Here is a 27846-nt window from a genome sequence, read left to right as displayed (position 1 = left end):
TTTTTGAACAAAAAAACTTTTTAATTTTTGAAAAAAAAATATTGTTTAAACAATTTAATTATCAAAATGTACATCTTAAATTTTATTTTAATCAACTAAACTCATATAAATTTAATCAACTATATTTGTGGTTTAGTTATTAACCCGCTTTAAATTTAAAACAAGGCGATATCTTACTATCGATTAAATAGAATTCACTACATTACTCAAATTTACTACATTGCAATTTGTTTATTTTTTCATAATTTGTAATTTAACTTGGTTTCTCCATTTATAGCTCATCGTACTTTTTCTCATCGTACTCCTGTCACCGAAATATATGTCACGTGCCATAGGCATATTTCAACACAAAATGAAGAACTTACTGCTTTATTTTACATGGTAATATGCTTCAGAGATTAAAGAATATACAATAAGTTTCAAACTAATTCAGCAAGTAAAACGACAAAAATTCTAGTTATTCCGAATTCTAGTTCTAGCAAGAATATCTCCCCTTTATCTTAAAAGAGCAGGATATATCCCCCTTATTTAAGACAAAGGGGAGTGATAGATCATAGAGATAATCAAGGGAAATGTGCCCCCTGCTGATTTCTGGGGAAAAAGGGTATGCACACATGAATCTGTATACATATATGGACAAACGAAAAGTCAAGTGGTGGAATGTTTTGATGTTTTGAAAAGAAAGGAAATCAAACTTTTAAAGGTTTCTTACCTGTTTCTCTCTGAATGAGACAGCTTTTTTAAGTAAATTACAGCTTTTTTAACCTCTCAAATCTGACATAATTTCATAAACGCACATCAAATAATAATTTTTATGGAATTAATAATAATATTTATTAAAATATATTTTAATATCATTACTTAAAAATACAAATCATTATATTTATTAAAAAAATAAATAATAAGTATTGCTTTTAAAAATATTAAGGAAAACTTTCTTTTTCTCTATTATAATAAAATTAAGCATTTCAAAGGGGTTGAACCCCTATATCCCCTTAGATACGGCCCTGTAATTATTACTGTAAGAGTACAGTGCATCAGATTCGGATCAGTGTATCAGTACCGGCACCCTAAATGCCGGGACTTTTCACCGGACTTGAACCAGACTTGTTTACAGTGTGGTGTAGGACACGATGCCATATATACATGTACAGTACCGAAAAGTAAAGGCAATTATAAAAGTGATCCTAAAGTTTTAGATTACAAATTCCCCATGATACAATCTTTGATTGATATGATACCCCATCTTTGATTTTTATGAAAATGGAAACATTAAATTGAACGCGACATATATCAAGTAGCAGTTATTCTCCGAGAATGTATTAAGATCTTTTATTTTTTAATATTCGTTTTTGCTGACTTTATAACAAATTTCTTAATTAAACAATAAAAGAAGTCGTATTTAAGAATTACAATGTTTCGGGTACTGTTTATTGTTTGTTAGCGGATATTATAATATAAAATTAGCAAAACGTTCATACTTTAGTAAAACTTTTGGCCGTGAAATAAAACAAATTGAAACATCATTTGTTTGTTTAAATATTCATTAATTCGAACCAAGTATTTAACTATCCTCGAAAATAAATTTCAGTTGTATTATAAAGAGCTGAAACTTTTATTATTTGAAAAACTAGTAAAATAAACAGGTTTGTATTATTTCTAAAAGAAAAAAGAAATTAATAACATTGTTGATTGGCACATGAATCTTATTTATTCCTAATTGATAGTATACTATTATCTGATTTAAATTTCGTAAATATTTTACTTAAATGCAAAAAAATTTCAGTGCATTCAATGATAATAAAAAAATAGGAATTTAAGTCGTTGTTTGTCAGTTAAATTGCTTTGAGTAATAATTTTAGATTAGTTTTTATGAAACTATTCATGCTCCATATAGCATGATTTCTTCTTACACAAATAAATTGCTTTAATGTATTTTGTGATGAAATCGTAAATGATTTTTTGTGACCTTAAAATTAATTATTAGATTTCATAATTTACTTTTACGGCATCATATTAACCAAATACAAGTATTGAAAAATAATTTATTGCTTTTGTTAAATTTTCAAATAATTCCAAACACACTGAAAAAAATTCATTTCTCTATCTGCATTATTTATAAAGTTTTGAACGTTGTTTGAAAAAAAAAAGGTTTCCAACAAAAACAAAAGTTTTTCACGTGCATACTTTTTTAATGTTTACATGTTATTTGAATCCCTAGGGATTTTTTTTTCTGTTTAAGATAGAACTTAAAGGAAATTTTTTTTCACAATCAGCCTATAATAAAATTGTGCATTGAATAAGTGTTTTGAAAATTATTAAAACTTTTACAGTTTGTTATTTATATCTGTGCATTCGATATTTTTTGGAATTCTTTTCTTTTCAATTTTACATAAAGGGGACCATAGAAATTGTCACAATTGATATATAAGTAAATGAACGAGCAAATTTACTGCAGGAACCGTAATGTTGAAAAATAAATTTTGCGAAGAATATTCCAGAAACTTAGAGCTTTAAAAATTTTTGATACAATTTTTAAATTTTTAAAAAATCTGAGCCATATTATTAATTTTTGAAAATTAAGATTTTTATTAAAGTGTGCGCAATAAAAATCTATTAATCATGCGACTGAAAAGATGTTTATTTTAACGTTATTAAAAAAGCAAAAATAATAATTGTTCTGAGGATACTTTAACCCCTTAATCACTGAAGAGTTAAAATTAATTTATTTTTTTTAGATTTGGATGAGTTCTGGAATTTTAGTTGTAAGATTTTTTTTATAAAATTCTTTTCTATTATGAAATGCAATTGATATTGTTTTATAATAACATGAAATAGTGTTTATTTTATTGAGTTATTACGAGATACATAATTAGACGAGAGACATAATACATACCGTCATGTGGGGCTACTTTGTGCAAATTCGAATTTGGCACTTTTCTAGTGTTGCTATTCAGTATTATGTTTTCTTCATGTTAAAAATGTGTGGAATTTGAAGATAGAAGTCTCCTCTATTACTACAGATATTTTTTCGAATTTTAAAACAATCTCAGAGTGTGTTTTGTTTATCCAATGTCAACAACTTTCCGAGAACGTCGGACGTCGAAAATTGTGAGTGGAAACTTTAGCTGTGAAATGCAAAGACGTTGATAAAACAATTGTCGTAAATGCGAAATTTTTTATTTATATATTAATAAACAATTATATCATGTTAGCGCTAAAAAATTTTGAAAATTAATAACAAATAAACGGAAAATGAAAAAAAAAATGCACTGTAGGGCTACTTTGTGCAAAGTTTCATTCGTTTTTTTTTTTTTTTTCGCTACAAAAATTGTCAGACGTTAGAAAAAAAATACCTGGAACGAGAAACTACCGTGTACACTTTAGAAAATCTGCAACAATGTTTGCAAGCAGTTGCTGGTGGTATGTCGATTGCAGAAGCTTCTCAGAAGTACAAAATCCACAGAAATACTATCTCTAATAAAATTCACAAGAAACACGTGAAACGTGCTGTTAAACTATTATTTTTCTTCTAATGAATTAATCAAACGATTTAACACATAAAAATATATTTTATAGGACATCCAGGTGATTTTGACAGAAACTGAAGAGCAAGTTCTGTCATGTTCATTCAAGCATGTTATGTTCAAAGTTATATTATAAATGTTAATGAATATGTAATTATTATTATTTTTGAAATTTCATCCATTTCAATGTTCAAAAATGTATACGGTTTCCTTTTGTTTAAACTCAAATGTTTTGAAATAAACATTATTTTTAAGAAAAAATTCTTTATAAAAAATGATTTTTTGACGCTTAAAATTATTTTCAAAGTAATATTTTTACATATCTTGATGTTTTTGTTATTAAAAATGTCAACAATTAACTTTTTTAACAATTTTATATAAATATTTTACTAAAGACATGATTGTTAAACTGAATTCCTATCGCTGCACAAAGTAGCCCCACTTGGTGGCTACTTTGTGCAATGTATGTTTTGACTTATTAAATACAAATAATGCCAATATTGCTCAAATTCACTCGTTTGAGTCCAGTTATGAATATAATATCGATAGATTTTACTAAAGTTTGAATTAACATAGTTTTTTTACATGTCAAAGTTCAAAAACTGCGAAATCCTGCACAGAGTAGCCCCACATGACGGTAGCTATTTACTGGCATTTAAAAATATTTAAGTTCCAGTAAATAGCTAAAGCAAAAATGTTTTACTTCTCTCATAAAAGATATGAACTATTTATTATAGTTTTCTCTTGATACGAATCTCCCTCCGAGCCCTTCCGACGATGACGTCACTTGAATCTCGCTGGCTATGATTGACGCATGCAAACTTCAAGTGGACATTTACCCAATTGATTGCGCAATTACGTACGGCAGCGTACAGATTGTAACATAGAAGAGCTAGAACTCGTTACGATTTCTTTTTAATATAGAGAGATATGAAACGATTTAACTAACATTTAGATTCTTTGAATCACGGTTTTTTTAATAAATTCTCTTTTTATTCCTGATTCATATTGTCATTAAGTAAATTAATTAGTTAGGTATATTCAAACCAAACTTAAAAGTAATAATATATTTAGTTTTATTGTAACTAAATATAGATAATATTGACTACATCGGTTAAAAATATGTCGAAATCGGACATATCTTCAGAGTTTAAAAAAATTATTTTATTTACTTTTTGTTTATTTTTTTATTTATTTTATTTAATTATTTTTTCTATATTAATTTTTATTTTATTTATTTTTGTTTTATTTTATTTATTTACATATATTTGCGCTTCTTATAGTGTTCACGTACAAAAGAGTTTTTCTTAAATTTCGCTCTGAAGCTGTTATACGAAAAAGCAACACTTACTAGATTGATGCACAAATTATAAATTTAACCTACACTAACTATTATAGCATTTTTTCTTCAAAAAATTTCTTTAACGATTATGGCGATTTCTTCAGCTTATTCTTATTAAATAAATTACTAAGAACTAAACTCAGCGGCACTACAGCCCATAGAGAACCAAGGCCTACTGTACCCATCTCAGTTATCTTGACATTGGGCTCTGGGGTGCAGGAGGAGATGTTTCGGTTAGGTGGTTAACCAAACGCGAATTTCCCAGCGTTTAGTTCCCGAGCATGCTTGGTACTCATTTATCAACCCACAGAAGGGATGAAAAGCAGAGTCAACCTTGCCCGGTCCGAGGATCGAACCCAGGACCTGTGATAAATTTAAAAAAATTCTGTGATAAATTAAATATTAAATAAAATACTCATTATTTAATTTATAAAACACTCCTTATTATCTTTAACATTTATTTTTGGTCCCGCTTTGACGAATATCGTTGATTCCAACTTGTATTAATATTCGATCAAACAGGGTATTTATTTATGCTTGTAAATTTTATCTAAAGCACCAAATTGATAGCGTGTCTAAAAACATAATAATTACACAGTAGAGTAGTTCAAAATATGTATTGTTGTTGTTGGCGTATGCATGTTTCAGTCAGAGGGGGTGCGATTGTTCCTGTTTCCCAGTGGCGCCATCTATGGCAAAGAATTCGACTTCTGCCACACCATACGTCACACCCGTTTATAGGGCGGACCCATTCATACATCCATTCATTCATCCACAGATCGTAATTTTGACCTGAATCAGAGAACGATCGATGTCCACTCCAGTACCCCCAGAGGTATTGATTTGTTATGGGAACATGGAGAACTTTTGCTACTCGACAGATTTAGCGTGCATCAGTCACTTTACTACACGGGGAGTTTTCGGCCCCCGAGGTTCGAACCCGCGAACTCTCGGACATCGGCCCAGCGCCCTACCGACCAGGCTATCCCGGCCTCATATGTATTGTTATAAGCATTTTTTGAAGATAAAACTAAACTAACTTCAAAATTAAATCAAACTAAGCATGTATGATCTAAATTTCAATCTTAGTCGCATCCGTTTTATTGGTGCAGAAAAACACCATTAAACCATGGAGGATTGACCGTGTATAGCTAATCACAGATGGCGCTAGGAGTTAAAATTCACGTTGAGACTTCCGGGCTACTACTTCCGATTGATTTTTACGCCTAAGCTTGTAAAAGGACCCCATCCAAAATTATTATACCTGTAGTGTTTACAATATAACGCATTAGATATAACGCTTTCAATTTAAATTTCAATGAAATGTAAATGTAGATTTGGAAGACTCCGCAAGCATAATACGCCCTGCAAGATGCAACCCAAAAAATATCTAACAGTGATGTTTTACACAAGTATAGCCAAATAAGGAATAACACTCTAAACACATCACACATCACAATTTATATATATTGTGATTTTTTTCAATTTGTTTTAGGTTCCCAACCAGTTTGAATTTATAAATTACAGGAAAATGAAAGGTAAAATTACGCGTAAATTTAAATATAAATCAAATTAACAGAACTTCCTAGAATGTTAAGCCTGTTCACACATCACCTCGTAAGTATAACATAAGCGGAGGGATACACCGGAAATTTTCTAAAATTCTTCTGGTTTTAGGAGGCTTTTTATTGTTTACATTCAGTCAACCATCCATCCCTTACTTTATGATCAGCTCCAACTGTTGATTAATCGTAAGACACGATTCCCAATAAATCACAGAAATCAAGCATCAGTGGCAACAAATTCAGCGAGCGGGTGGGTGGCCACTTTGATCAACTTGCAAAGGGACCAAGGGTGCGTGATATTGGTCATTATAAAATTGTTCTACCATAGAGTGCTCGACTTCGAAAGCAGGTCGCTGGGCTACAAAAGCGGAGGGGTGGTCCTCTGCAGAGGATCAAAATTGCAATGGCATCTTTTAGAATCATGCTCACTCACGGATGTTTCCCAGACCGTTGTCAACAGCCTATTGTTCAACTGTAGTGTGGCGCCAGTAAAGTATTACTACTTCTACTCCTCAATCTTCAAACTTTCTAATTTTTTATCCTATAAGCGTGCCATTCAACATAACTTTAAGTGTATTATTGGCGATCGAAATGGGCTGCAGGTGGCGTAGAGCAGAACTCTCTACCTATGACAACACGTCTCATGCTTTCCCCATTTAGCGTGTGGAGAGTCATAGAGGGAGGAAGTACGTTAGGTTCTCTCTTGATTAAAATATTTTAAGTTGGAAAACTATATGGAACTGAAAACTACATTAAACATAGTTCAGAAGAAAAGCATCACGGAAATTTAAAAAAATGTTTTAATTAAATAAAAAGGAAAAATATTAAGAGAAGGGGAGATATCGTAGTACATTCCTATACAACTGAATAGAGGAGGAGAGGGAAGGGTCAAAAGCATGAAACCGGTCTCTCCCCAGATGGCGTATTCGAGCGTTGCGATCGCCAATACTTCTCAGAAATAAGAATTTACAAATCGGATTTTTTAACAAAACATGTTAAAATGTTTAAATACAAAGAAAATTGTTTTCTTTGTTACAAAAAATAAAGTCGAGAAAAAACGAACAATTATCATTAGCTTAGTGATAAAATCTTAAAAAAAAAAATTTTTTTTTTTTGCATTAATTCAAAATGTTCACCACTCCACCCTGGCCGATTTTGGTATAAATATTTTAACATTACTAAAAATGGATCACTTTTTCAGCACGGAGCTTCTGAATCCCACTCTAAACGATTCTGTCGGTGCTTTTCCAAAACAAACTAAAAAATTAAACTGGTTTTTATCTTAAGACAAGAGTGAGACGTTTTTTCTTTGTCTTTTTGCTATAAATATTCGATTTTGCGAAGAATTTAAATATTTTGAAAACAAACTTTTCATTTTAATACAAAATATTTACCAACGCTGCATCGACAATATTTTTTGTAGCTTTTTGGTCAAAATAAAAATTTGTATAAAATATATATTTAAAAATTGAGACTTTGATTAATGCGTCTAAATTAGAACGATCAAACCACTTTAAGGGGTCACAGTACCTTTGGAACAATTTTTTTAAATAAACGTATAATCATTCATTTTGTGGATGCTTTACTGCTCATTTAACTTATAATTTATCTTCAAAAAATAATTAAACTGTTTAAATTTTTTTAAATTTCTTAAAAAGTTGAAAAAATTTAAAATTTTTAAATCCCTAAGGCTTTTTTATTTTAACATATTTTTAAAAAAAATATTTCCTTAGTGCTTACAATATTCCTCTTAACAATTTTGTACATTCATTTGTTGATATATCAATTAGAATATTTTTTATAGATTATTTTGTGAAAAAGTGGAAAAACAGGGTAAAAATTCCTGTTAGGTATATATAACATGCTGTAAAAATTGTAATACCTCACAAAATGCTTATTCCATGTACACTTTGAATAAGTGTATTATACTTGAGATGAAAAAATTTACTTCAAAGCTTTATCCTAAATAGAAAAGATTCCTTAGGATTTAATTAAGATTAAAACACGAAATTATCATCTATGAGAAAAAGCACTTTAAATTCTGACTGCTGAGCAAGTTTCTGTATTAGGACAATCTAAAATCTTTTATAACTTTTTTAAAAATGTAGATAGAGAGATGATTTTTTTTAGTGAATTTGAAATAGTTTGAAGTTTTATTATAAGCTATAAAAAAAATGTGGTATTTTTGTCATTTTTTGGGTACTGTGACCCCTTAATACGAATGCTCCCTAAGTTTGCAAAAATCATGAATTGTATTTTATTATTCTCTATAATTTTATCTTTTTTATTGTAGTTTAATAAACTGAATGAAAGCTATGAAATATTTAATGTTTTTACAAACGAATTATTATTTTTAAAAATATAATAATAACGTCACGTGAAATATGAATTGAATCAATTGAAAATTCAACCGCTAACCGTAATTTTCTCAGAACTTTGGTGCTGGTTTCAAATTCTCCGTGACGTTGGACAAATCCAATAACACGATAAGTATAAGATTAGGCTTCAAGTATAAGCGAAAAACCCTGCATTTAATATGCACAAGTGTTTGTGTAGCTTTACTGATGTCATATTGGAAAATAAAATAAAATCAAAACATTTTTATCAATTTGAGATAACAAAGAAAAATGTTACAAGTCCTTGATCAAGTCATCTATTTAAAATATCTCACTATTTTGCTACGCAGGTAGCTCGTTTAAAATCTAAATATCTTGTTTCCAAGCGTATTTCACAAAATATATTCTGTAATTTCCAAAACATGAAACAGTCATTCAAAGTAGAACTTTAAAAGGAAAGGACCATTTATGAGAGTCCTTGATCTCATCATATAATTTTGCCATACAAAAAGAATTTACCACCAACATTAAGAAACTGTTTAAAATCATAATTATTTTAATTTATTTTTTGTTCTATTTAATTATTTAATTTTGTAAAGAAAGAAAAATGTGTGCATTTTAAAGGGCAAAGCTTTTTATTGAATTGTTTATTGATTTTTTCTTGTAAAGAAAAAAATTCATAGGCATATGAAAAGCAAAGCCTTACTCATCAATATATGCATGTAAGACATGCCGGACCTAAGACATAAGAGCCTATAACACAGGACATAAGAGCCTTTGATACTATCATATAATTTTACCATACAAAAAGAATTTACTGACAACAATAAGAAACTGTTTAAAATCATAATTATTTTTTTATTTCATTGTTTATTTATTCATATATCTGTATATTTAATTATTTATTTTTATTATCTATTTAGTCATTTATTTATTTTTGCACAGAAAAAGTATATATATGTATAAAAGGCAAAGCCTCACTCATCAATATACATATTGGACAATTTATAAGAGACCTTGATCCAAAATATGATTTTACCATGCAAAAAGAATTTACCGACAACAATAAGAAACTGTTTAAAAGCATATTTATTTATTTACTTACTTATTTATTTTTATTTATTTATTTATTCATTTTTGTACAGAAATTTTTTTTTTTCATACAAAAGGTAAAACCTTATTCATCACTATAATGATCGCACTTCCCATGAAGTTCGAAAGTTAAAATTTGGGACTATATGTTCTTTATGAGATAAAAAGAAAAACTTAAAAAATGTTCATTTCGATATTTTGTAATTATTTGGGTAATTACAGCTTTCGTACGCACCTGGGAAAAATTAATAACTGGCATCAAATTCGTGTTATAAGGAATCTGAAAATTTTCTAACATAATAAAATTTTTTTACGACGATAGAAATTTCAAACCTGGACCATGCATTCATTATGCGGGAAAAAGAAAAAATTTAATTTCGATGTTTGTAAATAACGAGGTAAATAATTTACCTGAAATTAACAGCAATTCTGAATTACACGTCTTTACAAAGATAAAAGGGTCAAATTTACATTGTGTGTTTATTATGAGACAAATAGTAAAACTAAAAATGCTTTATTTCGACATTTAACTATCTAATTGAGTAGGGGTAATTAGACTAATTGGCAATTATGTTAAAAAATCTAATCAACGACTTACCACCATGCGTTTGGGGCGACATAGCCGACTACGGCTGAGGTACCATTTAACAGAAGAATGTGGAATTCATGTAGGTGGACGACTATGAGGTATTGTGAAGCGGTGAGCTTGGGATGATCAACTGGCCACCGAAAGTGAGTCCGAGAAAGACTTCTAATCCTCAGATTTGTACCTAACAAAATCATCTGGGGTCCATATAGACCTCTGCGCGTCCTGCTAGGTTAAAATACAAATACTGAGGATTCAGGGAAATGCTGTTAGCATGAAGCTGCAATGGATAAAAGAAATAAAGACAGAAAGAAGGGAATTCAAGTTAAGTAATGTTTTTCTTCTCAAAATTGAAGCATGGAAGAATTTAGTACTATATATATATATATATATATATATATATATATATATATATATATATATATATATATATATATATATATATATATATATATATATATATATATATATATATATATATATATATATATATATATATATATATATATATATATATATATATATATATATATATATATATATATATATATATATATAAATTCTTCCATGCTTCAATTTTTGTTTCACATTTTTCTTTGTGGTACTAGTGTTGCTATTTAACCGTATCTTACAACACTACTACACTAAAAAAAATTAACTAAAACAAATCCTGAAAACAAAACTTGATTTTAAACAATTTAGATTATTTAACTAATATGCTAAATATAATAAAAAGTATTTAAGTAATTCAAATTGTGAGATCGGTAGGAGCTTTGTACACATTGCACATACGACCAAATCGAGAATAACTCAAGGCTTTTGCGCAACAGATTTTTTTTTCTGGTAGGTACTTTATTTACGTCTCACTTAAATTTTCTTCAATGATTCCATGTGGTATATGTATAGATATGTCTTTTATTATATGGACATAGTTATAGTTTATTGTGTGTCGTATGCATATAGATATCTGTAAATTTTTTGATGCACCTTCGCAATTTCAAATTCCCAAGTCTTGCTTTTAAACGTAGCAAAATAAAATGTAGCGTTAAGTTTAACACTCAAAACAATGGCAGCGGCTGCGCCTTTGCGTTATTTTAAGGGAAAAATCGAAGAAATAATTATTATTGAAAAATATATCATTTGAATTGAAAAAAATTATAAATCTTTGTTTCTTAAAACTGTTTATTTATAAATTGAATAAATACTGCGCGTAATCATTTCTGAATGTAACCAACAAAAAAAAATTAATAAAATATGATTTAAATTATATTGTGTAAAATGTAGGTAAATGAAAAAAAGATTTTAACCTATATACAATGTTATCTTTCATTTCCGTAAACATTGGCTTTAAATTAAAAATTAATAAATAAAACAGAAAATTTGCAACTTAGGAACTTTCTTTTTTTTTAAATTAAGCCTATTCCTAAAAATAAACGAAAAAGTAGAGGAAATCTGGGTTTAATTAATTAATTTATTATGCATATAGCCGACCAGATGGCCGAGTGGTTAGCGGCCTGACTGCGGAGCCGATGGCCACGGGTTCGAATCCTGCTCAGGGCATGGATGTTTCTTTCTCTCACTCTCTGTGTTTTATGTCCTTTCTCCTTTGTGTGTATGATTGTGCGAATTTGACCCGCCCTATAAACGGGTTTGTGTTTGTGTGACGTGGGCGACGCTGCTCCACCGCCGTGGCTTCGCCACAGGTGCCCACTGGGTAACGAGAAGAGAGAAGCAGTTTTGGCATTCCTGAGAGCAATGGGTCTTAGTCCCAAGTGCCCGGCATTAAAAAAAATTATGCATATATATATATATATGTGTGTGTGTGTGTGTGTGTGTGTGTGTGTGTGTGTGTGTGTGTGTGTGTGTGTGTGTGCGCGCGTGTGCGCGTGTGTGTCTGTGGTGAATGTTGAAATATTATATATGTTTGTTTCACGTTAAACATTAAACTAGTAAGATGCCAAATTCAAGCTTCATTATCGCCGCATTTTGTGATTGAGAGGTTCACACGCCAGATCCACCCCATTTTTAAAGAATCGTTTTCCTCAAAATAATGAAATTTCATCAGTTGTCTTAACATTAAAAAATCCATTGGCTTTTATATTTGGAAACGTAGCCTTCACATAAATAACAGCTAAGCGACGTTGAAATTTTGTATGTGCGAAGAATCACATTTTCTGCTGTAAAATTCAAATGAAAATTTCACTGAAAAGAGTGATTAAAATTAAAAAGAGATAACTTCACTAACTTAATTGAAAAGAAGAATGTTCTGTTTTTACCTTCCTATATTCTAACACCCACCAGACTTGGGGAGATCCCTCGCAGCGGCAGATAAAGGACCATTCTCGCTGGAGACGATTTTTATGCTGCGAAGAAATTCCCGGCAGTGAAAACATTCCGAAGGATCCCTGAAAATTCTCTGTGGGCTTGCTTTGTTGTGGTCAAGAACACGTGTGAAATTTTACGTTGTTTTTATTTTAATTTTTTCAAAGATTTAGGGCGCGTTCCTTTATTCGCACTGGTTGCAAACTGGAAACTAGTTTGAAACGATCACGTGATCGTACTGTTTTCCGTTTCGAACCATATTTTAGGAACGATCAGTGCGGAACTGTGGTTGCCAATAGCAACCAAGACGCTCTTCTGCCGACTGTTCCGACTACACCGCATTTTGTAAGGAGTTGTAAACTTTATATCTTATGAAATAGTTGAACCTCACGCTTTTATTTTTTAACAGTTGATTTTTTAATAATTTTATCAGTTTTTCTTCCTATTTACTATATTTTATGATGAATCGAGAGTTGATAAAAGCTTTTCTACTGTCCTCAGTAAATCAAATCTCAGACATGATGTTTGAGGAGGAGGACGAGGACGAAGAACTGGCTCTACTAAGGCTATCAAATGCTAAAAGAGAAAACAAGCGTATTTGCATAAAAAACTATGTGGAGGATGTTGTTCGTCATTATAATAACCGAGATTTCAAATCTCATTTTCGAATGGATAGATCGACTTTTGAAATTTTGTTCAACCTCATTAGTAAGGAGGAAATTCCTGGACCTGGAAGACCATGCATTCCGATGGAAAAAGCCTTATTGTGTGTTATTTGGTTATTAGCTAACCAAGAAAGTTTTCGGTAAGTTTAATATTTTTTAATTCAACTAAATTGCTTTTCTTATTATGGTGTTTATTAAGTCATTTTATGAACTATTGCAGCTGGTTTCATCCAGAGTTTACTGTTATGTTATAAATCTTTGTTTCTTATATTTGCATAATTTATTAAAATAAAATATCACCTTCTTCAGCAAATTTTTTAAAAGCAATAAGATTTTAATTCAAATGTTATAAAAAATAAAGTTTTTTTTTTCCTTTCAGATCTATTGCTGACAGATTTGATCTGACTAAATCTTCCCTATTTAGATGCCTTTTAAAGGTATCCTATATTTTGGAAAAGATGGCTCCAAATATTATTACTTGGCCAGATCCTGTTGTTGCTGAAAGTGAATTTCGTGAAATAAAAGGCTTCCCTGGCATCATCGGTGCTATTGATGGCTCCCATATAGCAATTAAAGCTCCGCGAAAAGACCCCGAAAAGTATTATAACAGAAAGGACAAGCATAGTTTGATACTTCAAGCTGTATGCACAGTTGACTTAGTGTTCACCCATGTATTTTGCTCTTTCCCCGGGTCTGTACATGACGCAAGAGTTTTCCGAAATTCGGAAGTTTACAACGAGATGATTGGAAACCCTCGTTATTTTCCCAATCATACTCATCTCGTTGGAGACGCAGCATATCCGCTGGGACTAAACCTCTTGGTACCCTACAAAAACAATGGTCATCTAGGAAGGAGACAAATCAACTTTAACAACAGATTGTCTTCAAGTCGGGTTTGCATTGAACGTGCCTTTGGGCAATTAAAAGGCAGATTTCGACGGTTGATGTATTTTAACATCGACAAAATAGAGTACCTCCCTCTATATGTTTTAAGTTCATGTGTGCTGCACAACATTTGCATAAAGCAAGAGGATTTTGTTGATAATATGAAAGATCCTAATGAACCAGACAATAGGGATTATGAAGAAGCTGATGAACCAATAACAGCCAATAACAAAAGGGACTATATTTGTGGCACTCTGCCTTAAATTTTAAATAATTTGCATATTATTAATTAATAATATTTTCTATATTGTTTGAAACAAATAGAAAATATTATTAATTAATAATAAGCAAATTATTATTCATTAATAGTAATAATAAATATTTTCTATTGTCATCTTTTAAAACTAATTCACGGATACAGTTGTTTAACAATAAATATTATAAGATTAGCTCAAATTTAAAATACAATCCCTAGTTAAATTATTGGACGCACTTAAAGATTTTAAGAAAAATCTTAATTATCAGGTGATATTAGCTTAATTGTTTTTACACGGTTCAAACCGGTTTTCACCTGTTTACATTCATGTATCAATTGGTTAACATTGTAATGCAATACGTTAAAAATAAATACAAATAGGAATTTTTTTAAAAATCTCTTTAATCAAAACCCCATTACATGTATGTTTATATATAAAAGATTTGCATATAAACTTGTGCTAAACATGTAATTACCAAAAGCCTACTGTGCATCTAATAATTTGATCTAATTATTACAATATAATACCTGATAATTAATATTCTATATTTATATAATACATCGTTGAATTTATATATCATCTCAATTAACCAATTGGTACTCGAAGGTAAACGAATACATTTCAGTTTGTCTTGGAAAAACAATGAAACTGTATAGTATCTCCTGATTATTGAGATTTTTCATAGAATCTTTTAGTGTGTCTAATAATTTGGACAAGGACTGTTTTAGTAAATCTATAACATTAAAATTTTTTTAAGAAAAAAAATTATTAGCTTTATTTAGAATTTTAAACTACATATTTCTTTTTGAGAATTCTGATATCAAAAGAAATTTGATTATGCATTTTTAAATAGTTCTTTACACAAATATTAAGTTATGTTTTACTATACTCTTCAACATATTAAGCATTTTAAAAAATTCAGGAAAAATTCTCGAATTTTTTTTGCTTTCCAGTTTTTACTTATTTAAATAAATAGCTAAAGAATGAATACAATCATTTAAACTAGATTTCAATTATTATCTGTTTAAATATTTTGATGCATATATATTTTTTTTGAAAAAGAAAAAAAGTTTCTTCTGCTTGGATTAGAATGAACTATTTCTTCTAAGGTGGTTTTTACACTCGAAGGAACTTGCCATCACTGGTGTTAAATAATTTGAGTAATGCTTCATGTAATTAGCCATATTGTCTCTTAGAACAGACATATATTTAACCGTTTTTAGAAATTTGTTAAGAAATGGAATTTTTGAAAGATTTCAGGTTTCTCAGGATATATTTTCATCTACTAGTTACATGCATTTGCTGCAGCCAAATGTTTAAATAGGAATGCAGTGTTTATTCAGTATTTTATTCTTTTAGTTAAAATTTTCTGTCACAATTGAAAATAAATTTATATTGTATGTATGCAGTATGTTCATTTTTATTACTCATCTGAAGAGGCGATATTTTCAAACACAATGTCTTTATTAATGCAAAAGAAACTTTTTTTATTCCAACACAATTTGTGTTTATTAATGCAAGTAAAAGAAAATGTAAAAAAAACTTCTAAGATTCATAAGATATTGATTCTATCAATTGATAATGGTACATTTCAAAGGGACATCTGAGGGAGCAATTTATATTTTGAATTGGGGATACAGTTGCCTAGTTTAAAAAAATTTATTTGGCTACATTATTTTAGTTAGTGGAATCTTAGGCAATATGTATTCTGACTAATGTTTGTTGAGGAAACTAGTGTTAAGAGTAATAATTACTTACAAGTTATCACCTAGTAAACCTAGAGCAGAGGTCGCCAAAGTGGTCTATATAGACCCCCAAGGGTCTATTTAACAAAAGCAGGGGTCGATCCGAATCGGAAGGGTCAGTTGTGGGTCGAAAAAAGAAACAGTTCTCAATGCGAAAATCACACATACCTAATTAAGTATGTAAAATTTGTGAATTTTTTTTATAATTGACTCAATATCAGTTTCTTTATAAAACATAAATTAATAAACATATTTATTGGGGTGAAACAAGTATGTACGTACCACCGCGCAGTGGCACGAACTCAGCACATAAGTCATATATGCGCTTGTCCAAATGTCACGTGCGACGAGCATTGACGTTACAAATGCAAATATCATACGCAGTTTCAACTATCTTTGCAAACTGTGTTGAATATTTGCAGTGTCATTATTAAAACTTTTATAGTTTTGGATAATTAGTTATTTCGATAAAACCATTCGCTTAGTTTAGATATCAATTTTAATTATCAATGCACAAAAAAGAAGGTAAGCATTAATGATATGGATTAGTACAGCCCGCGACAGAACTATAGCACACTTTGTATTTTTTTTTTTTACGAAAATTACAAAATTGACCAATTTTGACGAAAATTAAAATTGACCAACTTTGAACCCACTATAGCGAACCTTGCAAAACAACACCAGCCCCACCTATCATATTGATCAAGAAGCAGTAAATCTTTAGTTGCTTTACTTATTATATCTACTTATGCATAATTACTTATTATTTAATAATAAGGTATTTAAATTTCAATATTAATATATTTTTCATAAAACTATTGTTACATAATGTACTATTACTTTAATAAATGTTTAAAATCATAAAATAAATGTACAAACATAGTACCTAATAGAGTTTTATTTTAATTAACAGAAAATTACTTTTGCGGGGGTCGATGGAGATTTCGAAAAATTATATAGGGGTCGATAATCAAAAAAGTTTGGCGACCCCTGACCTAGAGGAACACCGTAAGAAATACAAAATTTATAATATATAAAAAATACATTAAAAATTAAGCGTTAACAAAGTTCAAAGAATTATAATTTTTAACGAACCCAATTACAATAAATCTCCAACTACTTTATTCTGATATAATTTGGCTTGCATAAAATAATTAAAAATTTTCCATTCTTTTTTTCTCACAAAGATGAAATATGATTAATATGCAGATAAATGTATTCAGCTCACTGGATATTCATTGCCTGACCCAATAAAAATGAAAACTGTCATCCATAAATAACTGAACTTATACATACCTAATTTTACTGGCTTTTCATGAACTAATCTAAATACAGACAATATGATAAAAAAAAAACCACATCAAGCACTCACTATTTAATTATTAAGAACAAAATTATTTATTTTGCACATACAAGTGGAAAAGAAATTAAACATAAATGAAATTAAACAATAATAAATTAATTCAACTTGGAAATGAGCTCTTTTAACAGGGAAAGGAATTCTTTGTTTTGTTCCATCCTTTCCCTGTGCCGTCTCTCACAACTTTCCCTAAAAAGAGCAAAATAGTGAGGCTCTTCCTCTTCACGTTTTCGCTTCGGTGTAGGATTCGGCGTTCTAGTTGGCTCATCCTGAGCCGTAGAAGGATGGTGAAGGAAGGAAGGGGGGAGATGGGAAGAAGGGGAACGTGAAGAGGATTCAGCTCCTCTGTCTGAATTAGATTGCACAAATCCAGACAGGGAAGATGAAGCAGACAGGGTTGATCGTAGGTGCTTTACAAAACATTGCATCTAATTCTTCGTAAAATTTACAAGTTATGCGCTTGCTACCGGAAAGCCGGTTATTGTCTTTCACTTTCCGGTAACTGGACAACAGTCCCTTGATCTTGTTGTCGCACTGGATATGACTCAATTGATATCCGTGCTTCCCCATAGCTGTAGCAATTTCAGTCCATACTGTTTTCTTCTTATTATACTTAAAGCGCTCCAGCTTCTCCTTATATATAGAGAGCAAAAGCAGTGTAGCCGAATTGCTCCATGCAAATACATTTTTACCTTGCAACAGTTCACCTGTTTCTCCTTCTGATATGTTACCAGACTGTTCAACGCTACCAGACAATGGCTCGTCAGGATCAGCCCAAGAGTCTGTAAAAAAAAAATTTTAAATTAATAACAAAACTATTTAAAAGTCTCAAAAATTTTAAGACTAGACAATAATTGATGTATATAGGACAAAAACTTCACCATTGGCAATTTTTTTTCCTAAAAAAAAAAAAAAAAAACTTTTTGGTGTAACACCCCTATCCCGTAGTATAATTCTTCTCACTACGCCCTGAATGAGCACATAAAGGCTACTGGCCACGAAAAGGTTAATCTGATTTCGCAGACATAGTATTTTATCATCAAAGACATAGTATTGTACTGATGTAGAAGAATTCTATCAATGTTCTTATTGGCTTTTAAAAAAGTATATTAGCTATTTAGATTGTACATGGTGAAAAAATCAAAACATTAGCTAAATGAGAAACATACCGCTAAACGGTAGTAAATTCGGCCTGGATAGACCCCTGTAGTATAATAAGAATTATAATTTCGTCTCAAATTACATATCAACAAACTTTTTATTACCACTCCGAAAAATTATCCTGGAAAAAAAGTAAATATTGGCAAGTGTGTTGTTAATAATACATAATTCAATGACTTTTCTTCAAAATAAATTAAAAATTTACTCGAAAAACTTATGATTGTGATGATACATCAAATAAATCGAGAAAATTATTTACTACAATTACTGATGTGCTTGTACAAAAAAATATTTTTCATAATTACAAAATGCTGAAAAAATGTACTTACAGATTTTTAACCCTTAAGATTTAATGTAACTGGTAAAAACAATGCCAAAAGAATCGATAATGTAAAATAACATTTTCAAACATTAATATACGAAAGGGTTTGATGGTAATATCAAATCAACATGCTTAATTTATAATAGTGCTCTCTTTTTTTTAAGAGAGTTTCATATTATTGTCTGAAACAAATTTAATATAAAATCATAAACATCTAATTAATTTTCCTACAAAATTTTTATAAATCATACCTATAAGTATATTTATCATTAACTTAAAAAATTCACAGACGGAAACGAGCGAATAACACGAGCCTAAAAAATTCTTATTAATAACAATGAAAAGAAATTAACTTACTAATTTCAAATAATATATATTAAAAAATACATAATCACTCTTCAACAGAGTATCATACGTACAAATATATGCATAATAATAAACATTGGAAGTTAATATTTATTATCTATTCCATGATCATCCTTAACTTTTAGTACGTAATTTACCTTATCATTAACATAATTCTTTTATTATATAACATACCAAAAGTAAGAGAATTACTAATAGATTCACTTTGTTTTGGGCAATTCTTCACATGTTCTGTAATTTCGTCTTCTCGGCCTAAAAGCTTGCAATTAGAACACTGATGATAATACTGCATTTCACCTATGCCACTGCCGGCCATTTTTAATTTGTATTCTCAACAAGCACACCGACTTTCAAACTAGTGCACTTCGTGCGACACTAACCAATTTCAGTTCGAATAAAAAAACGATCAGTTTCGCACTGGTTCAAAACTCGTTTAATTTTGGAACGACTGGTGTGGAACCAGTGCACTCTGTGCGAATAAAGGAACGCGCCCTATTAGTCGTTTTTTTTTCCATTCAAATCGCTCGGCCACCGTAGCCATTACACGTAAATATTGATGGCATTAAGTAGATTTTGTTTGTTTACTCTGGTCCCCTCTCCCCGTCTTGCCATAGCCACCGAGAAATAAGGCCGCTGAGATCATCAAGGTATTTTAGTGACGTCACATACTGTGGGGATATGCGATTAGCCGCCAATTTCAAATATTTGTTCTTCATTAAATAGCAGTATCGTTTGCTCGCCGGGTGCGTCGTTTTAAACGATTTCAAAAAAATATATGTTGCATTATTTTACAGCTTTTAACAATGCCCTTTACGTGTGTAGTTCCAAGATGTAAAGGGAACTACAAAAATGGGCCTACAGTATCCGTATTTAGGTTACCAAAATGTGAGGAAATTAAAAAAAAAAATGGATTAATTCCATCAAACGAGACAGTTATCAAATAACCGTTAATAGTCGAGTAAGTGTTATTTAGCATTCATGTTTTAATATTCCTTTTTGCAGACTTAATAATAAGCTTTTTAACTAAATAATGAAATAAGTTGTATTTAAGAATTATATTGCTTAAGGTATTGTTTATTGTTAGCAAAATTTAGAATATGAAACTAGCAATATATTCGTACTTTTGCAAAACTCTTAGACGTGAAATAAAACAAATTTAAACATCATTTGTCGTATTTAAATGTATATATAAACAAATATAAGATGTCATTAAGAGTTAACATTTGTATTATTTAAAAAAAATAGCAAAAAAGCTTTAGTTATACTTTTAAAATAAAGAAAAATTCATAACAATGTGGATTGGCATTTGAAGCTTATTTATTCTTAACGATAGCTTACGATCATATGAGTAAAATTTCATAAATATTCATACTTGAAGGCAAAAAAACTCCGATACATTAGATTATATTAATAAAAAAGGAATTTAATTCATTGTTAGCCATTTTAAGTTTTGTATGTTCATGCTAAATATGTTATGAATTGTTTTCGTGTTATCTTATGCTGTTGCCTTACATATTTTTTTTTTACTATTTTATAATTTGTTATTAAATATTGTAATTTAATTTTAATGCGTCACATTACCCAAAGATTGCCAAAAGTGTTGAAAAATAAGTTATTGCTTGAATAAAATTTTCAAATAACACTCTGAAAAATATTTATCTTTGACTACAATTTTTATAAATTAATGTGCATTTTTTGACAAAAAGACTGTAATTTTTAAAGCAAAAACGAAAACTTTTTCACGTACATGCTTTTTTGGTGTTTGCATGTTATTTGAATCCTAGTTCTGTTAAGGTAATAGTTTTTTTTTAGTATCAGCCTAATTTACTTTATAAAATAGGGCGTTTTGAAAATTATTAAACCTTTCAAAGCATGTTACATGCGTGCATTCGATATATATATGTATGTATATTTTTTTTCGGTTTTTGTGGTCTTCAACAAATATATTTTTAAACAATTATTGCAGAGAAAAGAATGATAAACACGAAATAAACAAACAATCAAAAATTGCTGAAAAACAGAAAAAGAGAAAACTAGGTGCTTTGAAGTAAGACTAATATTCAATAAAGATATGCATAAAAATGCTAAAAAAAATTTTCTTCTTCAAATATATTATGTTTTGATAAATTTACGTATAAAGTTAGTATAAATTTTGGTAAATATTAATTACATATATATAACCCGGACATTTGAATTTTTTCCACGAAGCTAACCAACCTAAAAATCTGCCATTACTTGCGAGTGTGTATATTTTGAAAAATAATAAGGAGACAACTTTTTAATTAATATTCAATGTAGTTCGTCCATATTAAAGAATCTTCTCTATTTTCTTAGAATATGTTATTTTTCCCTATAATTATCCAATCAATATTTCCTCCTTGTAATATATTTTTGTACAAATCTGGCAACAAAAAAAATATTATTAAATTATTATGTTATTATTTTCCTTTTAATTTTTTGAACTACCATATAATGATCTATACTAAAACTAAACATAAAACATTCTTTTTTTTTTTTAAAAAAAAATAAATTAATAAAATAAAATTTAAATTTAGATTTTTGCAATCTTATGGATAAATAAATTTTGAGTTTGCTCCAGATTATATGTACTATTCTCATTTTATTCCCATTTTTATGTTTATTTTATAAGTCTGGAAGAGTGTATGTAAAATAAAAAATTTTATAAATGTGCCAATAAAACTATTATTTCTTTATTTGTCTCTTTTCTGCCATGATATAACATATTTTTATTTGTCTCGCATCCGTTTCATGACTAAAATGTATCATTTCTTATTTTCAAATATGATTAAATCTAATGTATAATTACACATTAGAAAATAATAAATTATACACTTAAATAAGGTTTATTCTTTTGATATTAAAAATAGTTATAAGGAATCAAGATTTTAAAATTAAAAGTATAAGATTTCTTATTAAATTTCATTTCTATTCATTCATTTCTATTGAAAAGCATCAAGAAGTCCTACATGTTCATTTTATAGAATTATAACTTTAAACATATCTTAAAAAGCTAAAAATTCACCACTTACATTTTTTTTAAGTGCTATTAAATTAACTAAAGCAAAAATATATTACGTGGCTCAAAAGTTTGAAGTATTTACTTTAGTTTTCTCTTAATACAAATCTGAATACCGCGTTACCTTATGCTTCACTAGCCCCTCAGAGGATGACGTCACAAATCTACTGAGAGGCCTTGACTCTCGGTGGCTATGGTCTTGCGCCGTAGTGTGTAGATTTGTAGGGTTATCGAGTGTGTCATATTTTGAATTAGCTATTCATATCGCTAATCACTCTTGTTTTTGAATGCTATGGAATTTCTAAACTTGTTTTAAAAAATGTTACTTTAAAATTGGCTGAATTCTAGATCCTGACTGAAGTTATATATTTAGATCTGTTAGACTTTCAAAAAGCTATTATTTCGATTTGCTCAGGTATGACAAAATGAAGATGTAACAATTACAATAAATATCCCTTTGTCTTAAGAAAACTTGTTAGCTTATTACGTTCGCTTGGTTATGTTATCTTATATTGATTAATATATATATATATATCAGATTGTAAAAAAGAATGAGCTGTTTCGCTTTATGTATACTACTGTACAATAATAGAAGAGATACTTTCAGTTTTTGGTATTTTTTTCATATTTCTCAAAAAATACTTCAATAATTATTTTACAATTTTAGATGTATTCAGGTCATGCAATTTCTCATTCGTTGAAGTTTCAATAAAGTTTAAAGATTTGAGGAATTTGCAATAAATTCCAAACGAAAATTATATTTTTGAACTCTATACCGACAAAAATAGTAATAATCTTGTAACTTGTATCAATTACTTTGTGTTTTTATATGCCGTTACTGCACAAAATCTCGTAAATTTAGCGTAAATATTCATGAAAATGTGGACATTTTAATAAAAATAACTAAATTGTTTGCCTTACGTTTTTTACTATAATAGTTGAAATATTCAATAGAATTGAATAAAACTTTTAGAGTTATTTTTAATTAATAATAAACATATAATTTAAAACTTTGAAAGAAACATGTTAAAAATTGTGCAAGCATGATATGAGCATTTAAAATAAGGCAGTGTCTATTACACCGACTATCGGTAAGATAGCCTCAGAGCTATCGCGCCGACGTTGACAACAGCGCCACTTTACAGAAACTAATTCATAGGTACAATAGCTATAAGTTATGCTTTTCTACCTGTGTATGTGAAATTGGTAATGGGTTGTCATTGTTTGATGGGTTGTCATTGTTTCACCAACAACAAAAAATTTAAAAATAAAAGAACATTATTTCTTTTTTCCTTAAAGCGTATAAAATTTTTCATAGAATTTTTAAAAACTAAATTATTTATTAACATTATATTGGATTTATTTAAATATATTAATTGTTTCTTTCGACTAATTTATATTTTAATTAATAATTTAAATAAAGTTTTTACTAAAGTACAAATAAAGGTGTCTTTTCCTACTTTTTTTTCTGGTGAAGTATATCTATTTTTTATTTATCATTTATTTCAAAGGGTACCAAAATTTTCTAAATTATTATTTTTCTTTTAATTTATAAATTTTTTGAGACAGTTTTAGGGGAGATAGCTATTACGGTTATTTAAATAAATTATATTAAACTTAATTGTCTGGTTGAAAAATATTTTTTAATAATAATATTTCATAATTATAATTTAAATTCAACTGTTTTTATAATAATAATAATACACTACATAAAGTGACAGAGGAATTAATGGTATACCATTAAAATATATGAAAATATGTTTTGCGATACAGCTTTTTATAATACATCTAGCATTTGAACATAACATATTAATATTAATAGTTATTTATTTTTGTAGAGAATTGTTGGGACTGCGAGAGAAAACATTTTGCCTTATAAATTATTAATGTTATTAACTTCATATTGATCAAATATATTTTATGTAATTTATTTTCGGTGGTTGACTTATAAATTAAATGAAGATTAAATAACTTTTTTCAATAAATTATGTATCCAATAACGAGGATTTAATGGCAAAAAAATTTAATTTTTGTCTTATTTAACTATCAAAAGTAATTAATTTTGCTTAGTCATTTAATTCCAAAATTCTTAGTGAATGACGGATTCCAATGACAAAATCCAACCCATCGTCCAAGAAAACCTCTCACTTGGTTTTATAATGCAAAAATGCAGAGTGGGAGCTCCATCCAAAGACAGATACTTTGAAACCGTGTTTTAGGAATCTATATCTACACTCAACATTTTGTCTTCAGATTAATGTTTTTAAATTTAAAATGATGGGGAAATCATTGGCAATATTTAAAGTGTGCATTCACATTTATAATGCTTGGGCCCAACATTCTTACTTACTTGCGTTAAAAATAGCTATTTTAGGCTCGATATATCTGTAATGAGTAGAGCAGCGAACACTTCACGTTAATGAAATATTACCTTTACAATTGTCAAAAAATACACTTTAGGCAGCTCCAGAATAACTCGAAGTGTTAAAATGAAGCACCTAAGGTTGTTGAACAAATAGTTCCATAGCTAGGTGTAAAGAATTATATTTCAGGTTGATAAGTAATAACCTAAGGTTGGAAAAGAAACACCTTAAAGTAGTAAATATCTATCTCTCCTCAAATGTAAGATGAAACACCTCAGGTTGTTACATATACCTCTGGAGGTATATTTGAGGTAAATTTTGAGATATTCATTTGAACCCTTTTCAACCTAATGACATATTTAAATATTAATTTCATTTTTACCTTTGAAAAATACCTCAATTTATCCTTAAGGGCACTCTAAATAACTTTTGATCTAATGATCAGAGACCTTCACGCTTAGGGCTCAATCTTAATGGTTCAAGAGATGGGTGACCACAAATATGCTAATTAATAAGAGTCGACGATATTTTAAGTTACGAAGAAGTCAGACAAAAAAAAAGTACTTTCTCTGAATAAACATATACCATTTTTGGAAGGCTACAGACAGATTTACGAACCCCCTAAATATAGGTGGAAGCGGCAACAATTTATAGCCAGGAGAAGTTAATGTAATAAATCTTACTATTTTGTGTATTTCGCTACATCTCGAGAACTTTTAAAGCAAATTAGATAATTCTATGCAAAAAATTAATTTTTAGTGAACTTTCATTATTTTATTCAATAATGGTTGAAAAACTTTTTAAAAGTAGGTATACAATTCTTTGCACCCATTTTAAAAATTATAATTTTACAAGACAAAATTTGAGCGAAATCGATCGAATAGTTCCTGAGAGATCGAAGTTTAAATATCTAGCCCTTTTGAAATTCAATTTCTAAGAGACTATTCGACTGATTTCGCTCAAATTTTGTATTTTGCCATGTAAAATTATATTATTTAAAAACTGATGCAAAAAAACTTGATAACTTTTCAAAAGTTTTTTTTACCAAAATTGAATAAAATAATAAAAAATAATGAAAGTTTACTAAAAATTATTTTTGGATAAATGAATTTTATAAGTGTGTGAAAATTTTCTTCGATTCGCTTAAAAAATTTTGATGTAACACATTGCGTAAAGTAAAATTAACATTAAGAGGTCCAAACTTTGGAACACTTTCTTGACCGCCATATTTCATGGACTGCTGCTACCCGTATATTTTGGGGTCTAGAAATCCAAATCCGTCAGAAATGGTATGCTTATTGGAAGAAAGTGCGATTTCTATTTAATTTTGGCACTTAAAATATCGTCTGTACTAAAATTAGCACATTTGAGGTCACCATGGTGACCTCAAATGTGCTAATTTTAGTACAGACTTGCAAGTCCTAGACATCTTATCATCAAATCAAAAGTTATTCAGGGTGGTCCAGTTCGTTGTTTTTTTCCTTTTGTTGCGCATTGTACATTCCAGGCTGAAAAACGAATGAAATGTATGTTACGATACATTTCAGGACAAACATCCCTTTCTGCCATTAAAGGATAGTCAATTCGTTTTTACTATGGCAAAATATTTTCAGTTTAAAATAGCTTTGCTTCTAATCTTGATGGTTGAAGGCATATCAGTTTCAGGGACAGGGGCAATGTTTTAAAAGCGTACTTGTTTGTACAGTTAGATCGGATCATGATCAATTTCCAAGAATTTCTCTTTTGTGTTAAACTAAAACTACATATGTAACTAATGGATGAAGGGTCATATTACTTCCTAATTCAGTCAGGATGCAAAAAAAAAAAAAAAGCGTTAAGTTTTTTTTCTTCCATAATTTTAGTCTATTTCAGATTTTTCCTTTTTTTTCAATATTTCTTAGTTTACTTAGAATATATTTAAAATTTTATACATACCTATGATGACCAGGAGAAGTAATTAAAATTTACAAATACAGTAAATCCTGTTTCTGTGCGGTCCTTATTTATGCGATTTTGGTTTTGTGCGATTTATTTTTATGCGGTATATGAATCTTAGCGGCGTTAGCGCCAGTTTAATTTTTCCTATCAATGTACATATACATGTTGTGGACGAACTCTGATTACGTGGTTTCTCCTTGACAACGATGTATCTGGACTTCGCGATGCTCTGTTCATTTATTTTAAACAATCTCTTGATAAGGCAGAGTCAGTTACGTACATACGAGGGTCACTCTGAAATTTTTGAGATACAATTTGGTGTTTAAAGTTACACTTCATGAGGTTTACAAGCAATTGACCAGTCGACCGTCGTCATAAAACTGATCACCGATTTTATGGTACTAAGAAACAAATCAATTGAAATCCTATCTTCAAGCTATTGTTAACCATTTCAGAAGATGCGCGTTTTGCTTACGACGAGTAGCAGCAAACTATTTAAGGCATAATTTGAAAACTTCTCCATGTACATGGACAATGAAGAATTAATTATTTTTAAAATTTCTTTAGGTCTAATTTAATTGAAAGCATTCTCTCATAAATCATTGATGTATTTTTTTAAGTCCAACTTTTTTTATGCGGTCCCTAAGCACCGCATAATTTTTTTTTTTGGGTACTATATCGTACAAAGTTGTTTGTTATACGTAATAACTTATAATTTTTTTTGTATGATTTCTTTTATGCGGTCCCTATCCAACGCACAAAAAAAGGTTTTACTGTATGTTTTGCTTGAGTTTATGATTATAATAACCATTTACTAATAAAAAATAAATATTTATCAGGAATATAAGCTTATAAAGTATCTGGCTCTCCCTTACAAACAAATAAAGTAAACTGTGTTTTTAAGTTTCGCCTTTGAAAATTTGATTTCCAGAAACTTCTGTGATCAATGATTTTTTGAAACGTCTGAACCTTCGATC

At 29.3% G+C, this 27846-nt stretch overlaps 2 protein-coding genes across 5 annotated transcripts in view; one reads left to right on the top strand and one right to left on the bottom strand.

The window, feature by feature from the left end:
- Positions 1-17696: 17696 nt before the first annotated feature.
- On the bottom strand, positions 17697-19987 carry LOC147816506 (uncharacterized). Of its 2 annotated transcripts, none has more exons than XM_087166164.1 (2): positions 19706-19987; positions 17697-18464 (listed from the first exon to the last, which is right to left on the bottom strand). In XM_087166164.1, the coding sequence occupies exons 1-2, from the start codon at positions 19845-19847 to the stop codon at positions 18037-18039; spliced, it is 570 nt and encodes a 189-aa protein (XP_087022290.1). In that variant the 5' UTR covers positions 19848-19987; the 3' UTR covers positions 17697-18036. The 2 variants fall into 2 exon arrangements, with proteins under 2 accessions (XP_087022290.1, XP_087022291.1); XM_087166165.1 differs by having other exon boundaries at positions 19736-19987.
- A 2767-nt stretch (positions 19988-22754) lies between these two features.
- The window catches only part of LOC107456226 (apoptotic protease-activating factor 1), a 48195-nt gene continuing 43103 nt past the window's right edge, over positions 22755-27846 (top strand). For 2 of the 3 annotated variants that reach the window (XM_043045939.3, XM_043045944.3), the window contains exon 1: positions 22762-22983. The gene's annotated coding sequence lies outside the window, so the exon portion shown is untranslated. Of the gene's footprint in view, positions 22984-27846 lie in introns of all 3 variants that reach the window. The other variant, XM_043045940.3, reaches the window with a different exon arrangement.

This window comes from Parasteatoda tepidariorum, chromosome 1, assembly GCF_982258835.1.
Source record: "Parasteatoda tepidariorum strain Cologne lab strain chromosome 1, Ptep-v5.0, whole genome shotgun sequence".
NCBI classification, from domain to species: domain Eukaryota; kingdom Metazoa; phylum Arthropoda; class Arachnida; order Araneae; family Theridiidae; genus Parasteatoda; species Parasteatoda tepidariorum.
Note: the sequence above shows the minus strand (reverse complement) of the source record. Positions and strands in the feature narration are given on the sequence as shown.

Excerpts from the sequence above, each read along its gene's own strand:
- LOC147816506 (XM_087166164.1), bottom strand. The coding sequence starts at position 19,847 with ATGGCCGGCAGTGGCATAGGTGAAATGCAGTATTATCATCAGTGTTCT. Across the intron at positions 18,465-19,705 it reads TAGTAATTCTCTTACTTTTG|ACTCTTGGGCTGATCCTGAC; the intron begins GTATGTTATATA and ends TTTTTTTTACAG.